The following is a 20,325-nucleotide window of genomic DNA, read 5'->3' as shown; positions in this document are numbered from 1 at the left end:
TGAACTTTTTTACCTTGGACGTAAATGTATGTAGCGGCGGCGGAGGCAAAAAAAAAAAAAAAAGGCACTGAAAGAAAGGATGCAATGGATCATTGAGCAATGCGGCATCGACCTGACGGGACCTGACCGCCGCCCATCCCCCATCACGGCGCTGCATGCACTACCCACGGTGCGCTCACCACGCAAACAGCCTGCGGAAAGGGTCTATGGGTTCTAGAATGCCCTCACCAACCGAGGGTCACGTTTGTTCCGGGGCACCAAAAGGTTTGCCCAGGAATCCACTCAACCCCCCTATAGACTTTCGGGCTCTGCCAAAGGAGGGCACCGCCAGCTCCCATTCCATTCCTTCCTCGTTCAATCAAGCAATGCAAATTTGTTGAAACTGAATGCGCTGGTGTCCTTTGTCAACTGGACGACATCTGCATTGTTGCGTATGCGCGCACAAAGAAATCAAACACATGAATGACAGCAATTGTGTCTACTGGAATGAGCGAGACTCTAACGTCCGATGCATTCATTCATTGTGCGTGTAAGTCGCTTAGAAGGTTGCGTATTGGTAATATAGCACCAGCAAAAGTGCTGAGCTGACATCGACAATTGATCCAGAATGTGACCCCCCACCGAGCCGGAGTGTGCCTGCCAATTAGTACGGTGCATGTACTCCATACCGCGACCGGATGCTAAAAGGTACCTGTCCAGGCCGCATGCGTCATCGGGGGATTGGGCGATCTGCTCAGAGATGGTGGGCTGTCTCGCGACAGCGGTCTACCATGTCTTAGATATGCGACCGCTCCCGTTGCGGTCCATTCCTAATGATTGAAACCATACTGATTGATGATTTGGAGCCATTATCTCTAGAGTTCTGCATGCTGCATAAACCAAAGATGACTGATACTGCAGGTGGTGTTTGGTTTCTTTTGTCCCCTGTCCAAAATGTTCCGTCAGTGTCTTGGCCCGCCAGTAGCTCGATCTGGTTTCGTTTTTCTCCCTCTTGTTTCCCTCTGCTCGAATTAAGGTTTTCGATCCGTGCACGCGTACCCACCGTGGTGTGCTTCCCACCCCACATCCGGTCCTCTCCTCCAAAATTCTTGGGACTCCCTCCATTGGATCGGGGGATCTGCCCTGCAGTCAAAGAGTTCATGTGCAAGATTGTGGCCTGCTCTAGGTGACACTTAATGCCTGGGTCACACAGTGCATGAGTGCGTCGCAATTGCATGCTGCAGTTGCCTATTGAGTTCGCTCATCACCGGTAGAGCAACCAGTGCAATCGTTCATCCAGCTGCACTGTCATAGCGCTGGAACCGGTGCTCTGGAGCCAGCAACCAGTGCTGTTCAGCCAGCACCCCACGTTGCACTAAAAGCGAGCTCTGCTCGGGCCGCACGATGGGCGATAAAAATAGCTCTTCCACTGTCAACCTAGCCAACTCCGTTGCTGCTGAGCGCGATACGAGGCGCGCAAAGCTTCATCAGTTCCGTCTTCTCACCAACTGCGGCATGTTGCTTTGTCACAGCCTTTGGCGGCCTCGTAATCGCCCTGCTCCCAGATGTCTGTGCTGAGAAACTCATTGATGTGACCGCGCAAGCGACAGCGCCTCGAGCGCCACAGCCAACGCCTCGATGCCCTTTTCCAGCGTTCTTGGCTTTGGGGAAACTGGACCATGACATACCGGTTTCCCCATGTATTATGCAACCTTGCATGCTGCAGCAACGCGATGCATATACATACTCTATCATCCATCAACTAAGGCGCCAAGCTACTCACTCTATCTTCATACATCTTACTGATATCTAACCATGAGACCAATTGTTGCGCACGTGTGCCTATTCGTATCCTGTCACATCAATCCGAACGGTATAAGCTTCATCGCCAAGGCTGAGAAGCTGAGCGCAACAGCTATCAAGCCTTCTCAAAAGCACAGCAGGCGCAGCCACCCAGAGGTCTAGGTCTGGCCACTACCATCTGCTGTCAGAACTCTGCAGGAAAAGCCACTCCAGCTCTGGCTAGTTTTGCGAGGCCCCTAGCTGACAAGATGGAAAGGAAGGAAGGAAGGAAATGGATCACAACCTCGCGTCGCCCGAAGCTTATACCTCCCTTCATAGCACACGCGGTATTCTTCGCCCTGTTCGGCTTCTCTGCTGAAAGGGCGAGACTAACGGCCGTTACTCAGCTTGAGTCCGAAGTTCGTGGTTTCTTATTCCGCCACGTCGTGGGCCTGATAAATCCCATTAGATACAGAGGAGCTCCCAATTCTCATTAATGTGCTTATGCCGGGCGACAGGCGCCTTGCGCATACATGCTCAGGGGTCTTATGCATTTAGGAGTGATGAGTTCTGAAACTACCGCTAGAGAAGATAATAACAAACCCCGTCATCGCTCCTTCCAGATTTGGTCATCTTGTTGTGGATAGTGATGAGAAGAAGAAAGCGCCGGAGGGGATCGATTATATGACCAGCTCGGCTCAAGCTAATGGCCAACGATACTGGAGACGAAAACATACAAGTTCAGAGACCCAACGAGGCATACCTTGGCCAAGCATATATCGCACTCGTACTGAAGGCGATCATGCTTTCATCACCTTTCCAATATTGCAGCTGTATGATGAGGAAAAGCGTACCCAAGAGCTCGTCTGCTGAAGCAGCTTTTGCTTGTCAGGCAGCAGATGATGCGATTACCACTAGATCGATGAGCATTCCGCCAGGGACGAGGTAGACCAGCATCGCGATATCTCACATAGCAGAACTTACTACCTGTTCTACTTCCTTGAGGCTCGAGACCCCGATCAACAGATAACAGCATGAGCTCTCAAGATATGTGTGGGCCGTTTCGGGCTGCTACTTGCTACGCTACGATTCAAGAATAATTCGGGGGCCTCTTGTGTGACATTACAGGTCGAGCTATCTCCAGACTGCCAAAAGCAAATAGCGTTTTCAAGATAGAGAAGCATGGGAAAGCACCACAAGGTCACCGCATTCATAGTTAGCTGTGTTGCTCAAGCACCAGACCACGGTATCTTCGTGCGCACTGGGGTTAATTGCTGTACGCTTGAGATAGCCACATCACACGACACGCCTATCCATCAATCGCAACCTGGGTGTTGATTGCGGCCTGCTGAAAAGTAGGTTCGACATCTTGGGAGAGGCAACACCTAGCGTAACATCTACTGCATCACCGTCTTCTCGAGTAGAGTGCCAACCACAACGCGCAATAGGATAGAATCATACCCTCATCAAACATTAAGTAAAGTAGACAACCTACCCACATCCATCCATCCTCAAACTCCCCTTATTCTTCTTCCTCCTCCAACACCAACACCCCTTTCAAATCGCAAATGCTCCAAGTATACAGCGACCCATTCGTACAAGCACGCAACCAACCTCAGCCACGCCCCCTATTCCTCCGCACCCCCCAAAAACACACCCCCTTCATTCTCCTCCTCCCCCTCCTCGACCTCGACCCCCCAATCCCGCCACTCCGTCCCCCGGACCCACGAAACCCCCTTCCGCCACCCGGCCTCCCTTACGGCTTTCGCGTCCCGCTCGTACACCGCTCCCGTGACGGCGAGCGCCACCACGAAAACCCACAGGTCCCCGCCCTTCATGGCCTTCCACCACCGCCGCTTCACCCCGACCTTCCACAGGCTGTCCACCGACGTCCGCGCCGAGTACAGGAAGATGCCCCGCCCCCGCTTGCGCTCCACGAACCCCCACAGCCCCGCCAGGAACCCGCCCAGGAAGAAGCGCTGCGTCGCCAGAAAGTGCCGCGGGAACCACGTCTGGAAGAAGCAGATGCTCGCCCACGCCGTCGAGATGGCCCCCGTCACAAACGTCGACAGCCGCAGCGTCTGCGAGAACAGCTTGCTGAAGACCGCCATCGGCGCGTTGTACAGCGACTTGTACTTGGGCAGCAGGAACAGCGAGTACAGCACCAGGAAGGCCCGCCCGATGCGCGGGAACGACCGGACCCAGAAGGTCAAGTACGTCCGCAGGCAGGACGGGTCGGCGCCGTGCAGCGTCGCGCAGCTGAGCGACGTGATGAGGGGGTGCGCTTGCGAGGTGAGCGGTGCCAGCTGGGTCAAAGAGGCTGGCAGTGTCTCTTGGTTGGGGAACAGCGCCGGGCTGACGAATGGCCTGAAGATAGTGTTAGTAGTGTCCCGATAAATAGATGCAATTGGAGTCAGGGGTAAGAAGACTTACGGCCAGTTAAGCTTCGCCATCTGGGCCAGGCTGTCGGCCACGTCCCACGGCCCCGGCCACCTGACGCCCGCGGGCAGGTTTCGGGGCGCGCTGTGCAGGTAGGTCGTGGTGCTCTTCCAGATGAAGTCGACGTAGGGCACGGGGGAGCACTCGCGGTCGAAGGTGACGGCGTGCAGGAGCTGGCCAAAGGCAAAGGGCTGGATCATCCAGCTGCCCCACCACCAGGGCCGCTCGCGCTTGACCATGCCCTTGCCGCCGACGCGCGCCTTCCAGCCCCAGATCAGGCCCTCGCCCTCGAGCAGGTTCCACGCGAACTCGAGCGCCCGGAACATGGTGTAGATGGCCACCGACACCCGCAGCTTCTGCGACGGGTAGATGCCCAAGGCGAACCCGGCCAAGCTGGCGCCGACGGCGGGCGCGTACGGCGACGTCAGCGTCTGGGTCGTGCGCGGGTTTCGCGTGCGGAAGGGTTCCGACGAGGGCTCCAGCAGGTGCATGCGCAGCCGGCCCAGGAACCGGAACAGCAGGCGGTATAGCAGCAGTATGGTCGACAGGGACATGGAAAGCCGCAGTGTGGACGACTTGTAGAAGGGCTCCTTTTTGTTGGTGGCCAAGCTATAATGAACAGTTATGGTTAATTATTTGAACGCATCGGGTAGCAGCATTAGGGAGAACAAGAAGACATACGGTTTTTGGCCCTTGATTCGGGCCATGATCATATCGTAGGCCTTCATGCCGAGGTTGGTGGCCACGAAGATACGCAGGGCATGGCGCACGGCTCGCGCATTGTAGCTATCGCCGCGGCCCCCGCTGCCGGCCGACGACGCGTCCTTCCCCTTCCCCTTGCCCTTGGGCTTGACGGCATCGTCGCTGCCGCTCTCGGCATACTTTTCGACGGCCAGAACGCTGGGTGCTCGGCGGCGCAGGACGCGCGATCGGGAGAGGACGTATTTGTGGAGGGACTCGTACTCGCGCGGGGACATGGTGTAGCGAATGGCATTTCGCAGGACGGGGTCCGACAGGGACTTGGACTGGGAGGAGACGGCCTTGGACGCGGCACGCGGTCGTGATGTCGGCGGTGCTGGCGTCGGTTTGTTGGGAATGTCGATGGGAGGGACCCTGGATGGCCCAGCTTGCGACGTCGACGAGGACTCCATGGCGGCTGAGCAGCGCCAACTCGGGCGCAGGTCACGAGAAGCTGTCCAGACGTTCCGAAATGTGGCGAGTTCGATGCAGAATTGAGCGTCGCGTGCGTGGAATAGATGGAAACAATATTATGCAGCTGCAGCTGACGTGCCGGGTCGGAAGAGCTGAGGAGAGCTGAAGTTGGCGAAAGGAAAAAGGGTAGCAGCCCGACGTCATGTGTCGACGCCCAAAACGCAACTTTAAGGGGTCGGCTGTTGCGTTGGGGATTTCACAAAAGCACCCGTGTGTGCTTGTTTAATTGAACGTGTAGAAAAAAGAAGTCGGAAAGACAGAAAGTGTGAGACCGCGACGAGATTACGGGCGGCAGGAGAGCGGGATGCGCAAGTAAGAGACGCTTGGCCGCATCGCAGTGTAATGTCTCGAGTGTATTGTTTGTATGCAATGCAGGCCGGCCAGCTTGGCTGTGGCATGAAGAAGCAATCTTAGAGAAAGCTCGAGCCTCGGCTCTCACATGGCAATCTGGCCATGGTCGCCCCAGCTTGCGCCCTATCAGGCCCAGTTGCTGCCCACTAATCACAGGCTTAGGGGCTCAGGTGGGGGGCATCCCTGGGCATTCTACTGGCGCATCATCACCCCGGCATTTCGGTTTCCCTGTCCAGTACCCTGTCTCTACCACTTTGACAACTGCTTCCCCAGGTTTATGAAGAGCATCTGACAGGCTAGACACTGGCGCATCCCACATGGGACATGCATGGAGGAATCAAGGAGACACTCCATATTTCCATCGGCCTGGGACAGTTGCATTGATTGAAGAGTCTAGTGCTACGACATGAAGCCGGCAGCTACCTTTGAAGAGACTAATGCCCTCAAAATTTGACGGATATTCAATGTGTCGATCACTCGTTTCCAAGTATACCCAAGTTCTCGCATACCTCAACACCCAAGCGGATAGGCGATGCACACATTCACCTTAATCTGTAGTATTTATCTCCTGCAACGCCCGAATTATTGTCCATTCTCATCGTACCGTAACTGGCATCGCTCTTCTTTGCGGCGTGGTCGTCGTAGGTGTAGGGCAAGCGATCATCGAGCCCAGGGGCTTGCAATTGAACTCCTTGTTGAGCTGGAAGCATGATCCGTTCACACACTCGCACCTTTTTTTGGCGACCGGTCAATACGTACGTAAGTACTCAATGGTCTTGCCGGGTATGCCTTACCAGTTGTGATTCAGACCTTGGTCCGGGTCCGCCACGCTCTCGCATTCGATGCCGGCCGCGGTGCTTAGGCTGCTGCAAAGCACGCCCACAATGATGCCGAGTCTCATAGTGTGTGGCTTTCTTCTCTCGTGGTTTTTTATCGAGCCGCGATGGATGTAGAAGTTAGATGTATATGTGGAAGACCGTTCGTGAATCTTGCGTGGTTGCTTCGTTTGGATCGTGCTGGTCCTCGTCGCATCAATGTAGCAGTAGGTAGACAGTAGATTCAAGCCGGCATACGAGTTCCTCCAACAACACCATATATATACTCAAGGACTACTGCTATGAACAGCGGACACATCACCTTTACGGTGTCATACAATCACATCGTGTCGGCACGGGATAGTAGAGGTAGAAATGGGGCTTAAGTTTGTCGCGAATAATGACGTTGCTGGAGCCCGTCATGTCTACATATTTGCTACATCATCTAGCGGCCATACCAGTATATTAACTGGCTCATGACAGCTAATATCAAGCCGGCCGAGTTGCAAGCTTTCGCTCTCTCGCTTCCAATGGCAAAAGGATCTTACTGGGCAAGAGCCCGCCTTTCCCAAATACTGATAGAGCGCCGCCAGCCCAGGACGTCAACACAGCCCCGGCATACTTCCAGGGCTGGGGCTGTTTACAGGTATGGGGTCTTCTTCCTTACTACCTGTGCACATTCATTGATTCCACATCTCGGGTTTCTAGGTTACATTTGCTCGTTCCGATCCCGGATCACCTGGGAAGAAACGCTTGGTCGGCCCTTGGATACGGCATCTAGATAGCATGGTCCCACACCTCTTCGGGCGGGAACGCAAAGAACTCGTAGTACGCCTCGTTGCTACTGCACAGCGACTCGTACATGGCCGTGATGGAGTAGGCGTCGAGGTACTGCCACTCCATCTCGCCCTCCGGACCGTCGTCGTACGGCCTCTCGTCCTCCTCCTCGGCCTCGCACACGATAATCACGACCCCGTCGTCGATGTATCTCAGCTCTTCGTCTGAGTCGAAACCGCTCTCTTCCGTGGCCCGGAACTTGTCGAGGACGTCGTCGTTGACGAGCAGGAAGAAGTTGCGGCGCGCCTGGCTGATCATGTCATAGGCGTCGGGGTCGTTGGCTTTCAGCGAGGCGATCCACTCCATGTGACACTTCCGCACCTGGCTGGGCTGCAGGCCTTCCAGGCTGCTGCTGCTGCTGTTGTTGTTGTTGTCGCTGTCGCTGTCCGACAGATGTCGTTCTTTCACGTGAAGCGTAGCGCAGGCGGCAATCTGCCCCTCTCCGTCGTTTCCGGAGGACTTGTTCACGGCTTGCCGGATATAGTCCAGATAGCGATGCCAAAGCTCGTCATCTGCGAATGAGGTCCGATAGACATCGAAGCCCCAAGTCTGGTGAGGGTGGATGCGGCCGTTTAGGTCATGCAGGATATAATGATATCTTTCCATCTTGAGGGCACGACCGGTGGAAAGATTGACACCGTTGATGGTTGGCAATGATCAAGTTGAGTACAAAAGCAATAGGTATGTTTACCTATTCTTTTTACACCAAGTGGCGCGAGATGTTTTGTCGAAAGGATCTCAGTCCTGAAGTTTCTGAGAAATTGCAAAAGTGTGATTCATAGTATTACTTCTCAAGGTTGAACGAGGACGTGGTCAACAGAAAGTAACTCGAAGCTGGGCTAGTTGGCGGTCCCTTTTCAAGCTCAATAAGCCCCTGGGGTTGGAATTATTGAAAATTAAATGGCGCAACGCACATCATTGCAAAGGTAATACTTCGCGTTGGTCATCACGGGGGCAATCATGTTATAGAGGCTCTGCACGACATGCTCAACCCACCATCGGCGTATGTGCCGGTTCGTGTCAAACTACGGGCACTGCAGGGAATTTGCACTGGCCAATCCTGTCTTGAGATTTCAGGCTCGCAGATTGACAACATGTATCCCCCAGACAGCCCATGGGCAACGCCTGATCGACGTGCTCCCAATGGCCCACCATGTTCGTTCACCTTTCAACCCCGTAGCTAGCCCCTTGCCTGCTGGTCCCTGCAGAATGCCTAAGAGAACATGGCTGCTTCTGGCGTATTACCACTGGGGTGATCCAATCAGGCTGATGTATTCGTCAGCCCTGCATCCTGCCGTGGCGGACCCTGCTGAGTAAGAAGAACGGACCGATGATGAATACGAGGAGGGAGTTTCGGGTCTTTCATCGAATGAATATCTTGACGATGTAGACTCTGGGACAGTTTCCGGGCTGCCTAGCAGCGTGGTTGAACTACTAGCGAGTCCGGACGAAGCTTGAATTTCGCCCGGGACGTCAGGACCGCAAATATCTGAAGACGACGCGAGCAGAGCCGTTGCCTCGTCCCGTAAAGGTTTTTGGCCGTGGACATGGCACCGCGCAACATACTCGGCGGTTTGCTGGGCGGTAGCCAGTAGCGAATGAGACACGGCCATAGTCGAGGACTCAAAATCCAGAGTCGTCGTCGCTTCTAGTGCCGCCCGTGTAGTGGCAGCGACAGCCAAGGCGACGAAGCTCTTCGCCAAGCTCTGCCCCGGCCGCTGGAAATCCCGGTGGTGGGCAGCCAGGTTTCCAATGTGGATGAGCTGTTCGCAGAGACGGTGCCGAGCACGATCTACGTGCCAGTATTCGTCGGGACTGGTGGGCGATGGGGAGGGTTGCCTCCTAACGAGCCATTCCTCTAGCAGGCAAAAGCTGACGGTGGTGCAGCATTCACGGATGGCCTCTTCGTACCACAGAATAAGCTTATGGTTGTTACGATGGCCCGAGGTATTCAGGCGATCCTTGAAGTCTCGCAGTACCTGGTGAGACTGGCATTCAAATGTTTCCCTGTAGTGTGAACGTAATGCCTGGGTTTCAGGATCAGCCTCTCGGGTGGCTGCCGGGGCTGTGGATTGGGTAGCAGGGTCCTTCGCATCACCACCGTCGGGTGTACGACTTCGAAGTTTTCGTAGCCACTTGAAATGCATTTTGGGGTCTGAAGTTGTATGTACCTGTCGACGTAATGGGGGATGAGGACTACGAGAGAAAGTGAGGGCAGTCTTTTGTACCTGGCAGGCCGGTGCATCACCACGACCGGAGAAAGGGTGGGCGAGGATGTTGGCATTCTCCGGTTGTTATTAAGCTTTCATCGATTTACGGGACTTGATAAGCCTTTGATGGCGTATACCGAATCTTGGAACTTCAAAAACATACAATATGCAACGATTATCGGGGGCCGCCAAGAATAGGAGGATATTGGAATAGATCTGATGCCCGCTTTGGAGTATACGGTGCCCACCAGCGAAAATCAAGAGTAGAGGGAGCTACAGTTATATTTCGTTCGGTCCAGGAGAAGCTACAGGAAAAGATGACGAATGCAAACATATATCTTGACAGGAGTTTTGCACGCCTTGGTTTGGGCCCAGTCGTGGCTCGCCGACAAGCCATCTTGGATGCCCTGTGCCGTCTTCCACATGCCTTGTTGGTAAGGAAGGCTCAAAGATAGTATAGACGTAGCATGTCCGCTGGGACCATGCGTACCAAGATGCCAAAGCGATGATATAGTCTCTGCATACTTTTACTTTTTTTCCTGGGATTCACCCATCGCTGCCGTGGTCGTATCAGCCGTATTTCTTATTTCGTTGAGTATACATATATCACTTGCTCTTGCAAAACTAAATACTTAAGAGCTACTGTACAATGTCGCAACCTATGGTGCATTCGGCAAGACAAGATGCCCCGTCATCTCGCTCTTCAGCCTGTCAAGCGACTGGCTGACCTTTGGCCAGGAGCTAAAGATGGGCAACTGTTGTTTTGTACGGAGAGGGTGCAGACGTGAGGGAGATGGGAAATCCTGAGCCCGGCGTCAGTCATGAACCCCGGGCCCCTGAACCATATCCCGGCGGCATCTTCCGACCTCGACCCGGCGCCCCACGGCTTCACCTACTCCCGCCCTCGCGCAATGCGATTACACGCGAGAGACGACGTCTAGACGTGCCATGGATCCGAAGCGCTCTGGCCGTCGCGAGCGGGTAGGGACCCGGGAGTTGGGCCGTCATCATCAAAGCTGCTGTTCCGGCTTGTCAGTCAAAGCGTCGGCCCGCCCCACCGCGCGCGTTGTTGAACCGGCCACCACCACCGTCCTCTGCTCGGCGCTCAAGTACTTCTTCGCGATTGCGGGCATCGTCATCGTATTTCTCCGCCTTCTACTGGCGGTCATTTGCGGTAAGCACACGGGTAACGCGTTTCTTTGGGCGGGGGAGTGGTTCTCCCAGTGATTGGCTGGGGACTTTGCTAAACATCAAATGTTTGGTTGGTAGGACACCTGAATTCAATCGGAGAAACTGCCCCTGATGTTCAGCTGTCATCCATTCTGCGTGGTGGTCACAGTCACACGCCGACACGATGCAGTAGGTTATGCTAGTTCATCACGAACTTTGGACTTGATGCAGCTGCAGGAAAGGAACCTCAAACCAAATTGTTGGAATCGTAAGCAGATTGCTAAACAAGGGAAACACAATCTAGTCTCTGGAGATGTGTCGCGCCAAGGACGTTCCTGGGTTTTCGGGGGGGGCGCTTGAAGTCGACGCTCAAGTTATGGATGTTACCAGCAATTGATTGCGGTTCCCCAGGACTTTTCCCTGCCTAGTGGCGGGGGCAACCAGGGAAACGCATTCGGGGTCTTCTCCTCCGCTCCACACAACCAAGACCAGGGCAAACCGGTTTGGAAAACGGAAACAAAAAGGTTGAAAACACCCAATCGGGGATCAGAATCTATATCGGCTCCAATCCTCCACATCCGATGGTAGCCAAAAAGACAAAAATCAAAGGGCCCATCCGGAATTCGAATCCGGGTCACGTGCAATTAAGAAAGAACCCAAAGCACGTATACTGCCACTATACTAATGGGCCTTCAGGTGGCCGATAAGGATAACGTTTTAGCTGGTATGATGGCTTATGTACTTGCTGTGTGGAATAGTGGGGGCCCGGCTATCACTGGCTGTGGCGTCCTCCCTGGCTTGAGCCTTGGCGAAACAGCGAAGCATCACGATACAATTCCTACTGCCCAGCAAGCACCTCAGAAAAGTCCCCAGTGGGCAAGTTCTGCGAAATATCTACATTTTATTCCTTTGTCCACGCTGCCTGAGTTGTTTCGTTCCTTCAGTGCCTGCATACTCTAGCTTACGGCGCTGGACGGCTGGTGCTGGTTACCAAGGCCTGAAATGAGCACATGTAAGCCTCATTCAGCGACAATTAATAACCCTTAGGAATCAATGGTTTGTGGTTTGAAATGGCCATCTAAGTTTCCTCGATATTCAGACAGGCAGACGATTTATGTAGTTGAATGTTATCGCCGCTGCGGGACACCGTCGAACGGCTTCACATCTTCTGTCAGGGAAAGGGATACCTTATCCTTCTAGTTCAGAGCCCAGGAAACATCCATTGCGTTGCACCGCTTGTGTGTGTCGAAGGGAAATCTTCCATTGCAAAGGCTTGCTTACCCGAGGTAGGTGAAGATGCCAGCCTCCTTGCTGACATGCCGAGAAGAGGTTCCCGGAGGTGATACGGTCATACTTTTTGCTCAACCGATGGGGGTTGGTTGTGGATTTGGTTAGCAGCGCTGGCTCTTGATCCGTTGGATTCTGTATCTACGGTGGCCAGTTTCCTTCTCGTAATGGGCTTCCAGGCTGTGGGGGGCTCACCGGGTCCCTTGTCCCATCGTTGGGTCTTATCAACTGCCCCCCCCCGGGAGGGAAAGTACTTGCCTGTGCTCTTTGTTCTGGGAGCGTTCTACCATCTTATTTTCGATGTAGATGAGGCTTGAAGCCACATAACTAAGGGAAGAGGATGGCAGTTGCTGCAGACGTTGACTCTCCCACGAATCAACTCAGGGCCTGTGACCAAGACGCCACATGGAACAGAACTGGCGAAGACCCCCGTATTCCGGCCCTGGAACAACATCGTTGTATTCCATCCTTCTTCTGGTCACCGAGGTCCCCTATCTCCAGGCGACCTCTGTTAACCAGAGGAGCAGGACCAGAAGACTTTGCATCCGGTGTTCAGCGCCCCCATACCATCCACAACAGACACATCTTCCCACGCTAGACTAGTGAGAGCCATTCCCTAGAGGGCATCGCGCTTCGTGTCAGTGGCAGCCCTGCTGATAACCGGGGTCGTCAAAGTAATGCTTACAGTTTGATATGTGTAATCCGTTGGTTAAGGTGAAAAGACCTTCTCCGGTGGGCTTGATAAAAACCCCTCCCCAGAAACCATAGCTCACGGCGGATAATCATGCAACCAAAGAATGTAGAAAGTTTATTTGCAGCCATCGTCAACCTCCTTTTTGCCCCCTTGGAGGAGTAGACATGCAAATTCGAGGTTGATCAAGCACCGGGTTGCTATTTGCTGATCGGGTTCTAACCAGCAGCCATACAAATCAAGGCGAAAACGTGTATAACCGCCGCAATCAGCGCCGTGCCGTCTATCTCAGCAGGGTCCCATATTCGGGGCATATTTGCGCTGTTATTCTATCGCTGCAGATCCTCTTTACCAAGTGTCTGATCCGCGGTATCACATGGCATGCCAAGAAGCCATCGGGGCGCAACCACGTCAGCTACAAGTCATCGGATGCAGGCCTTCGCTTTCTCGGTGGCACCTTCGGGGTAAGCGACCCCACCATTCACCGGTTTGCGCAACAGCACCACCCCAACGACCGGTGGAGACGGGGCTCCCATTAGCTACCTGTTTCGCGAGAAAAAGGGGAGTGGGACCACACTAGGACCTCCGGAGAGGGCCGTTGGGTGCGCGCACAGCGCCTTGTATCGGGAGAACCACATCCCCGCACTTGAGGGAGGGCGCCTGCGCCTGGTGATAGGCTTACATTGGGGTTGAGGCCTTGATTTTCGCCCCGAACTTGCGTGAGCGAACGAACTCTCAGCGTGGCAGCGATAGTGGGATGCTGTGACACACTGGCTCTACGCGCCGAACGAACCAGACGCCCCTCATCATCCAATCCGCGCTTGCCGCAGCCCGGTGTCCTCCAAGCTTCCCCTCTTTCCTTCGTGTATCAGCCCTGAGGGTTGTCGAAGGAGGAAGGAGACGAGAGGAAAGATGGTGGTGTGGAGGAGGGAAGGGTCTCGACGGCGGTATATATAAGGGGTCCAATGTTGCCAGAAGGGTTCTCAAAAGATATTCCTTTTCTTCACCATACACAAGTGACTTTGCTTATCAGACTACTACCCACCAAGACCCAACACTTAAACAACCACTCTAACGAGTACTACCAACCCAACACAATGGAGCCCGCCAGCTGTGGATGCACCTCGTGCGCTTGCTCTAACTGGTACGTTCTTATCCAGTCTTCATACCAATCATACACAGTAGACAGCTAGCTAACTCTTATCGTGTCTTTCTAGCAACTCTTGCTCTTGCTGCGTAAGTGCTCATCGCAACTCGTCTTGACTTCACGACCACCTGATTACCATCGGCAAGCAAGTAGGCAATCAAAATTGATACATGGAAACTGACGCAATGAAAAACAGTCCCACTAAGTACAACACCATGAGGGGTCGATGAGTCTTGCCCTCTTCCTCTTTGGGACATGGTGGTGGTGATGGTGGTTGGCGTGGGCACCACCACCATCGAAAGCAGACACCTTGATGGCCATATGGACAGGGGGTTGATTGGCCCTTGATGGAGGGGATGGAGTGTGGTACTAGCAGCGGCATATGCAGCCAGAAACTCGTGGATGGATGACAGCAGCAGCAGTGCTTTGCTCAAATATTCACTCATTCTATGATCCGAATCATGTTGTCCTGCCGTTTTGCCGATCGTGTTTTGCTCGACGTACTTGTCTCTGCGCCATGATTGGGTCTGTTCGATTGCAACCAGAACGCCTCCGAAGGGAGTTGATGCCGGACTGGCTGCGTGAATTCGGTAATCAATTAAAGCCAATTGCATCCATGCCAGATTTATTGCAATGCCATGCGGTTATGTTGGCTACCCGCTGGAGGAGGAGGGGCCGCCGCTTACACGGCAGTGTTGCGACCCCAGCCCTGTGTCGGTCCCATATTAGACCACTCCCCCCTTTGCTCCGAGTTCCCAGCACTTCCCTCGAACGTAATTCCACCCGGTTTCTGCGTATAACTATCTACCTACCTTTACGCGATCAAGAACGCAAATATCTCAGGGGTGCGGCGCGGTACCGAGTGATCTCCTCTGTCATCCACTATCAATGGAGATCATCGCGCGAAAACACGTGTGCGGCGCTTAGTCTTCGTGGGATTCTTTCGCGAGTGCGAGATCCTCGCTCTGCTCCAGGCGAACCATCACGAAGCAGTGCATGAATATCGCAGAGCTCTCGCCCACACAGAACCACCGACACTCCCACACGGGCGGCATTACGGCGCAAGCGATGGTGGTGTATGATTTTTGGTCATCTCGAAACGCACCTCGATACATCCTCTTCCTTACTATCCAGGGAAGCAAAGATGGCACATCGAACCGATCATCAACAAATCCATATACGATAGTCTCCATGTCAGACTCGCATACGGCTTGGCCCGCTCGCGCAGCTATCGATGCCTTTGCGCCAATCCATCCGACCAGGGGCCTTCGATGAGAAGAATGACAACAACAACAACAACAAGCAACAGCCGAGATCGGCCGGATTTGCTTGTCGCACGATGAAGTGTCACGTACCGGAGCAAACTTTCTCGGCAACTGCACCAGCCCGCCCAAGCGGGCAAAAGGAAAAGGGTTCGAAGACATCCATCAACGACATACCGGAGCTTTTGCTGCTAAACATCAAGAAGAAAAAAGGGACAAATGGTAAGTGACATTTTGAAGACGGGGGCTTGCTTGACAAACCATTTCCCAAGCAAGCAAGCTCCTCGTTCTCGTCCGGTATCGTCTCCCTCTTCTCTTTCTGGTACTTCTCCTTGTTTCTCTAGTTCTTTCCTTGCTTCTTCTCGGCTTTGGAATCCACCTATCAAGTAGAAAGCGACGATACTGTTAGCAGCCATGAGTGGGCCGAGTAGGTGCACAGCGTCACCGCGTTGCAGATGCTCTCTCTATCCGAATCCTGAACCTCAAAGTACCTCTTTAACGCCATCCTCGGCGGACAACCAGTCATCAAATGCTGCACAATCGAGGTCAAGCCGAAAATTCCACGAAAGCCACGCATAAATCTAGAAGAGGCAGCAGATGCGTGTGGTCTGGTAAGACCAGAGTTCATTCCAAGTTTAACGATATTACTTAACCTTCCTTGATAATTACTTCCTGTAACGCGTGCTAAGCTGCACACTGTTATTCGACCTTACTTCACCAATGGAAAATAACTAAAGATCTCTTCGGTGATGCTTCCCCCTCTCTCTCTCATTCGGAGGTTTGGGTTAGTATGCGAGAACTGCCCACATCCCCCGAGCTGAATCCCGACTGGCAGAGGGACGAAGCCCGTGCCAGGTTGGACGATGTCCCTCGAACTTACTTCACCAAGGACGAACATCTGCAGAACTACTTTATACAACGCGAGAATGGCGTTGTAAATATGCAAAAGTCCATCCTCGACTTCAAGGAAAATGTAAGGGGTGGTGGTTATTAGCTCCAGTAGAAAGTCAAGACGCTGACTTGACAACGTTATCCTTTTGCCCGACAAGGGACGATGGCGGGCCGGTCGGTTGATTAGAGCACCGGCTACAGCCCCGTGACAGAAGATGTGAATACGGAGTTGACACTGATACAATGGGGGAAGATAGTTCGGCTGACATGCTGATCACCCATGAACCTTGGAAACTGTTCTATCTCGGCGTGTCATAGTCCTCCTTGGAAAATCATGTACCTGAAGATCCGGAAGTCGTGCAAACTGCGGAACAGAGGAAAGGGAAAAGCACTAGTGTTGTTTCTGAAGTTGCTCGTCCACAGGAAATTACTATCCCTATATACCGTGGTACAGATACGAAGAGAGCTATTTCGCGGACCAGAATGCCAGGCACATCATGACTGTGCGTGCCGGGGACTTCCATACGTCCAACCAATGTGCTGCCTACTTCACATTCAACAGGGAGTATGCGAGAAAGTGCGCCGGCACTAGTGGAACAGTAATCCGCATCGACATCCCACGGGATATGCTACGAGAGGGCTACATGTTTAACGGCGTCCCAGTCAAAGGGGTATGTATGTATGTATCAATGTAGCACTGGTAGATAAAGAACTTGAAGACTGCATTATTTTATGAACAACAGTGCCAATCGTGTTACTGGTGGCCAGAATTAAAAAGCCACCATGTTCGCCTACCTACAATATCCTCTCGACTCACCACTCTACTTTACCAGCTATTCCACTGCCAGCCACCTCGTCCATAATTATCCCAAGCGAGAGTACTATACAATACGAGTAACACCACCATATCCGCGAACCAAATAAGCAATCTCATCATCTATAAGGGGTATTAACGTAGAATTCTATAAGTGTCTCTTCTTCCCCTCGTTCTATCCTGTCCTGTATCGATGCCTCGAACGCGAAATGACGGATCCAGTCAGGCAGGTACCTTTATATACACATACACACATTACCAGTCCCTGCCATCACCCCGCCCGAGTAGGCGCCCAATCCCGCAACCACCCCCGCGCCCTCTCCGGATCCCCCGCCCCCTCGCTCTCGCACGCCGCGACGCACCACTCCAGCTCCCAGACCCCCTCCGCCGCCAACATCTCCGCCAGACCCCGGCGCTTATGATTCGTCTCGTCGACGCAGAAGAACATGGGCTCCGCGCTATCGGGGATCGCCACCATTAACGGCCTGATGGCCGGCAATATCGTTTGGGTATTCGACCCCTTGGGCTCGAGCTCCAAGTTTGCTCGTCCCGTCTTGCACCACGCGTTGGCGCACCACTTCTTGCCGCACCCCTGCAGCAGCTGCGTCAGGTACCGCCGCTCGATGCGCCGCCGCAGCGCCTTGCCCTCCGGGTCGTGCACCTGCACGTACAGCGGCGAGAAGCACAGCGAACAGAGTCCCAGGTTGTTGCCGGGGCCCTGTCCCATCCGGGTGCCGGCGCCGACCGCGCCGCCGCGGCCGACGCCATGCAGCGTGCGGCCACAGTTGGGGTTGCGGCAGATCGGAGGCTTGGTCCGCTGCGCCTTGTCCAGCTCGTGGTGCTTGAGGTGCGTCGTCATGTCGCGCAGCCGCACAATCTTGCCACACAAATGACAGTCGGCGGTGCGGGCGCCGTCGGCCACTTCGTGCGCGGACAAGCCCGAAAGCAGGGTCTCGGCCGAGGGGTTGAACGGGTCGCCTTCTTGGGGCACCTCTAGGTGGCAGAACTGGCAGAGAATGATCTTGCCCGGGCATACGCTAGTGCGGTGGCGGGCCAGATCCGGAATCGAATTGGTCTGGAAGGGGCAGTTGGGACATTGCCGGTCGGTGTGGAAGATGTCGTCGTGCTTCGCCTTGGACGTCTCGGAGGAGCCGTGGGCATCGTCGTGGGCACAGTGCCAGTGATCCTGCCATTCGCTGGAATCCTTCTTAAACACCTCGCTACACTGCGGGCAGGCAATGTTGTTGCGCCGGCAGAAGCTCTCGTGCAGCACCATGGTGCGCTTCGGTACCCACTGATGGCAGTTGGTGCATTGCTCTTCATCTGGACCGCCGGCTTGGTTTTCTACCTGTGTCGGCTCGTTTGTAGTGTTTGGTGTAGACTGCGCGCGCAAAGTAAAGGGAGTTGGCGCAGAGCCGGCCGCATCGGGCCCGGAACCGGAACCGGAACCAGAGTAGCCATGAACTGAAATCAGAAGCTGGTCCACCCCATCGAGCTCGGCGTTGGTCGGCTGGATCACCAACGTCTTGGTTCCTGCCGTAGCATCGAAAACACCAAATACATGCTCCGTATCGCGAGGATGAGCTCTTTGCCGCGTAGATTTCGGTGACACGAACAAGTCCACCGCGTCGACGTCGCCACTGATCTCGATCTGCAGAGGCTGCGAGCGATCCCAGGAAGGGAGCACATAATCCACGTAGTCTCCCGGCACGACCTGGCCCTCGGCCGCCTTCCAGATACTGATCTCGTGGCCGATGGAGCTCCCCGCAGCCGTGCCGGGCGCCCTCTGCGACTTGGCCATGATCTGCCGCACCGTCTCGCGCGCCTGCTCCTCGTTGAGGGCCTCGATGTCGACCTCCAGGTCGGTGTCCACCACGCAGACGCCGTCGCCCTCGGGCAGGAACTTGTCGACGAGGAAGCGGAACGTCTCGCCCCCCTTGACGCCCTTGACCGACAGCAGGGCCCCGTTGGTCAGGGTGGTGTAGCTCTCGCGCAGCTGCCGCTCCAGTAGGCTCTTCCAGTCTTCGGGGTCGTAGCCGGCCTCGAGGGGGCGCAGGCGGACGTAGGTGCCCTTGGGCAGCTGTTTCGCGTGGACGGTTATTTGCGGTCGAGTCGTCGCAGGTTTGTTGTCGGTATCGTCGGCGGCGGCATCGTCTGTAAGATCAACGGCGTCTTCGACAGACTTCCCATCTTGTTGTGCTTGCGCAGGAACAGCAAGCGCTTGAGGATCAATCCCTAACGCGTCGAGCAGGTACGGGCTCAAGGCGACCTCCCCCTCCTCGGCGGAGAACTCGCGGATGCCGGCGTGCACCGCGTTGCCGTTGGCCTGATTGACGAGCCGGAACATGAGCGGGTTCGGCAGCTGCTGGGTGGAATCGGCGTAGAAGGCATGCTGGGGCTGTTCGGATATGTAGGGGTTGTAGCGGCTGCGCGACGTCGGGGTCGGCTGGGCTTGCGACGACGAGAGGGCGGTCGAGGCGGCCAGCAGCTGCTCGAGGGCGGACTGGGGCAGGATGATCTTGTCGCCGCGGAGGTCTTTGGCGGTCGGGTCGGCGGCGGTGAAGGCGGCGGACCACTTGAGCGACGGCGGTTCGCCCTCCATTTTCGGCGCTGGTGTGGGTGTGCTGGAATGTCGCCGATCGTGAAGTGCCAAATTGATTTTGGACGTTGGCGAAACTCGAAGAGGATCCGACCTCGGTTGGATTTGGTTTGTGGGTTAGGCAGTAGAGTGACGTTGGCAGAGCCAGCTAACCAATTACGCCACCAGAATGCGACTTTCTAACTGTTGTCGAGCTTAACAGCAATCACAAGTTGCAGCATTCAATCAAATCTCTATTGTTGTTCTTATCATATCACTCGAGCGATGTGGCGTTGGCAGCAAATCGACCTGGATAGCTGCTGGCCAGCTACTGAAAATGGGCGTGGTTTGTCAATGGAGTACCTCGCTTGGCAATGATGGTTGTAAGGGTAGATGATTGACAACGAGCATTCAAGTCTGCCTGGGGCACTCGTGTCTATTCAAGAAAACAAAAACAGCTTCGCCATCTCCAGCCTCTGGTCTACCATCAGTCAGCAGCCTCGGGCTTTCTGCGATATTCTGCGTATGACGACGCCGTTGGATGCGCCGGCGACCGGTGCCATTTATCTCAGCTCCCGATGGTGGGGGCGGGGCCTTATCGCCGAGCTGATAACACAGGCGCTGGCAAATGGCCTGGAGCTGAGTTCTAGGAAGACGCAGCTGATCAATTTAACATTTGTCATGACCTGACTCTACTCGATTGTTTGCATCGTTGTCCATGATTCACAGAACGCACTTTAGCATTGGCATCGAAGGTTAGAACCCCTACCCCGGCAGCTCGATAGAACGGCCTACACCTGCCTGGTCGCACAATGCTAGCTCGGTGGGTAGTCCCGAGACATGCAGCTATCCCGTGTGCT

The 20,325-nt window shown here is 54.6% G+C and overlaps 4 protein-coding genes across 4 annotated transcripts; all 4 read right to left on the bottom strand.

The window, feature by feature from the left end:
* Positions 1-3,389: 3,389 nt before the first annotated feature.
* On the bottom strand, positions 3,390-5,351 carry PG985_000026 (uncharacterized protein; the record flags this gene model as incomplete). The annotated part of the gene is made up of 3 exons (XM_066819795.1): positions 3,390-4,128; positions 4,195-4,809; positions 4,882-5,351. 3 exons carry the CDS (start codon positions 5,349-5,351, stop codon positions 3,390-3,392), a joined length of 1,824 nt encoding a protein of 607 aa, XP_066690674.1.
* Positions 5,352-7,355: 2,004 nt separating this feature from the next.
* PG985_000025 (uncharacterized protein) lies at positions 7,356-8,021 on the bottom strand (the record flags this gene model as incomplete). Its single annotated transcript, XM_066819794.1, has 1 exon — positions 7,356-8,021. One exon carries the CDS (start codon positions 8,019-8,021, stop codon positions 7,356-7,358), a length of 666 nt encoding a protein of 221 aa, XP_066690673.1.
* Positions 8,022-8,656: 635 nt separating this feature from the next.
* Positions 8,657-9,562, bottom strand: PG985_000024 (uncharacterized protein; the record flags this gene model as incomplete). The annotated part of the gene is made up of 1 exon (XM_066819793.1): positions 8,657-9,562. One exon carries the CDS (start codon positions 9,560-9,562, stop codon positions 8,657-8,659), a length of 906 nt encoding a protein of 301 aa, XP_066690672.1.
* A 7,596-nt stretch (positions 9,563-17,158) lies between these two features.
* On the bottom strand, positions 17,159-19,489 carry PG985_000023 (ubiquitin fusion degradation protein; the record flags this gene model as incomplete). The annotated part of the gene is made up of 1 exon (XM_066819792.1): positions 17,159-19,489. One exon carries the CDS (start codon positions 19,487-19,489, stop codon positions 17,159-17,161), a length of 2,331 nt encoding a protein of 776 aa, XP_066690671.1.
* Positions 19,490-20,325: the final 836 nt, after the last annotated feature.

Source organism: Apiospora marii, assembly GCF_038362585.1.
Source record: "Apiospora marii strain CBS 49790 chromosome Unknown utg000001l_segment0_segment0, whole genome shotgun sequence".
NCBI classification, from domain to species: domain Eukaryota; kingdom Fungi; phylum Ascomycota; class Sordariomycetes; order Amphisphaeriales; family Apiosporaceae; genus Apiospora; species Apiospora marii.
This window is presented reverse-complemented; position numbering and strand designations above follow the sequence as displayed.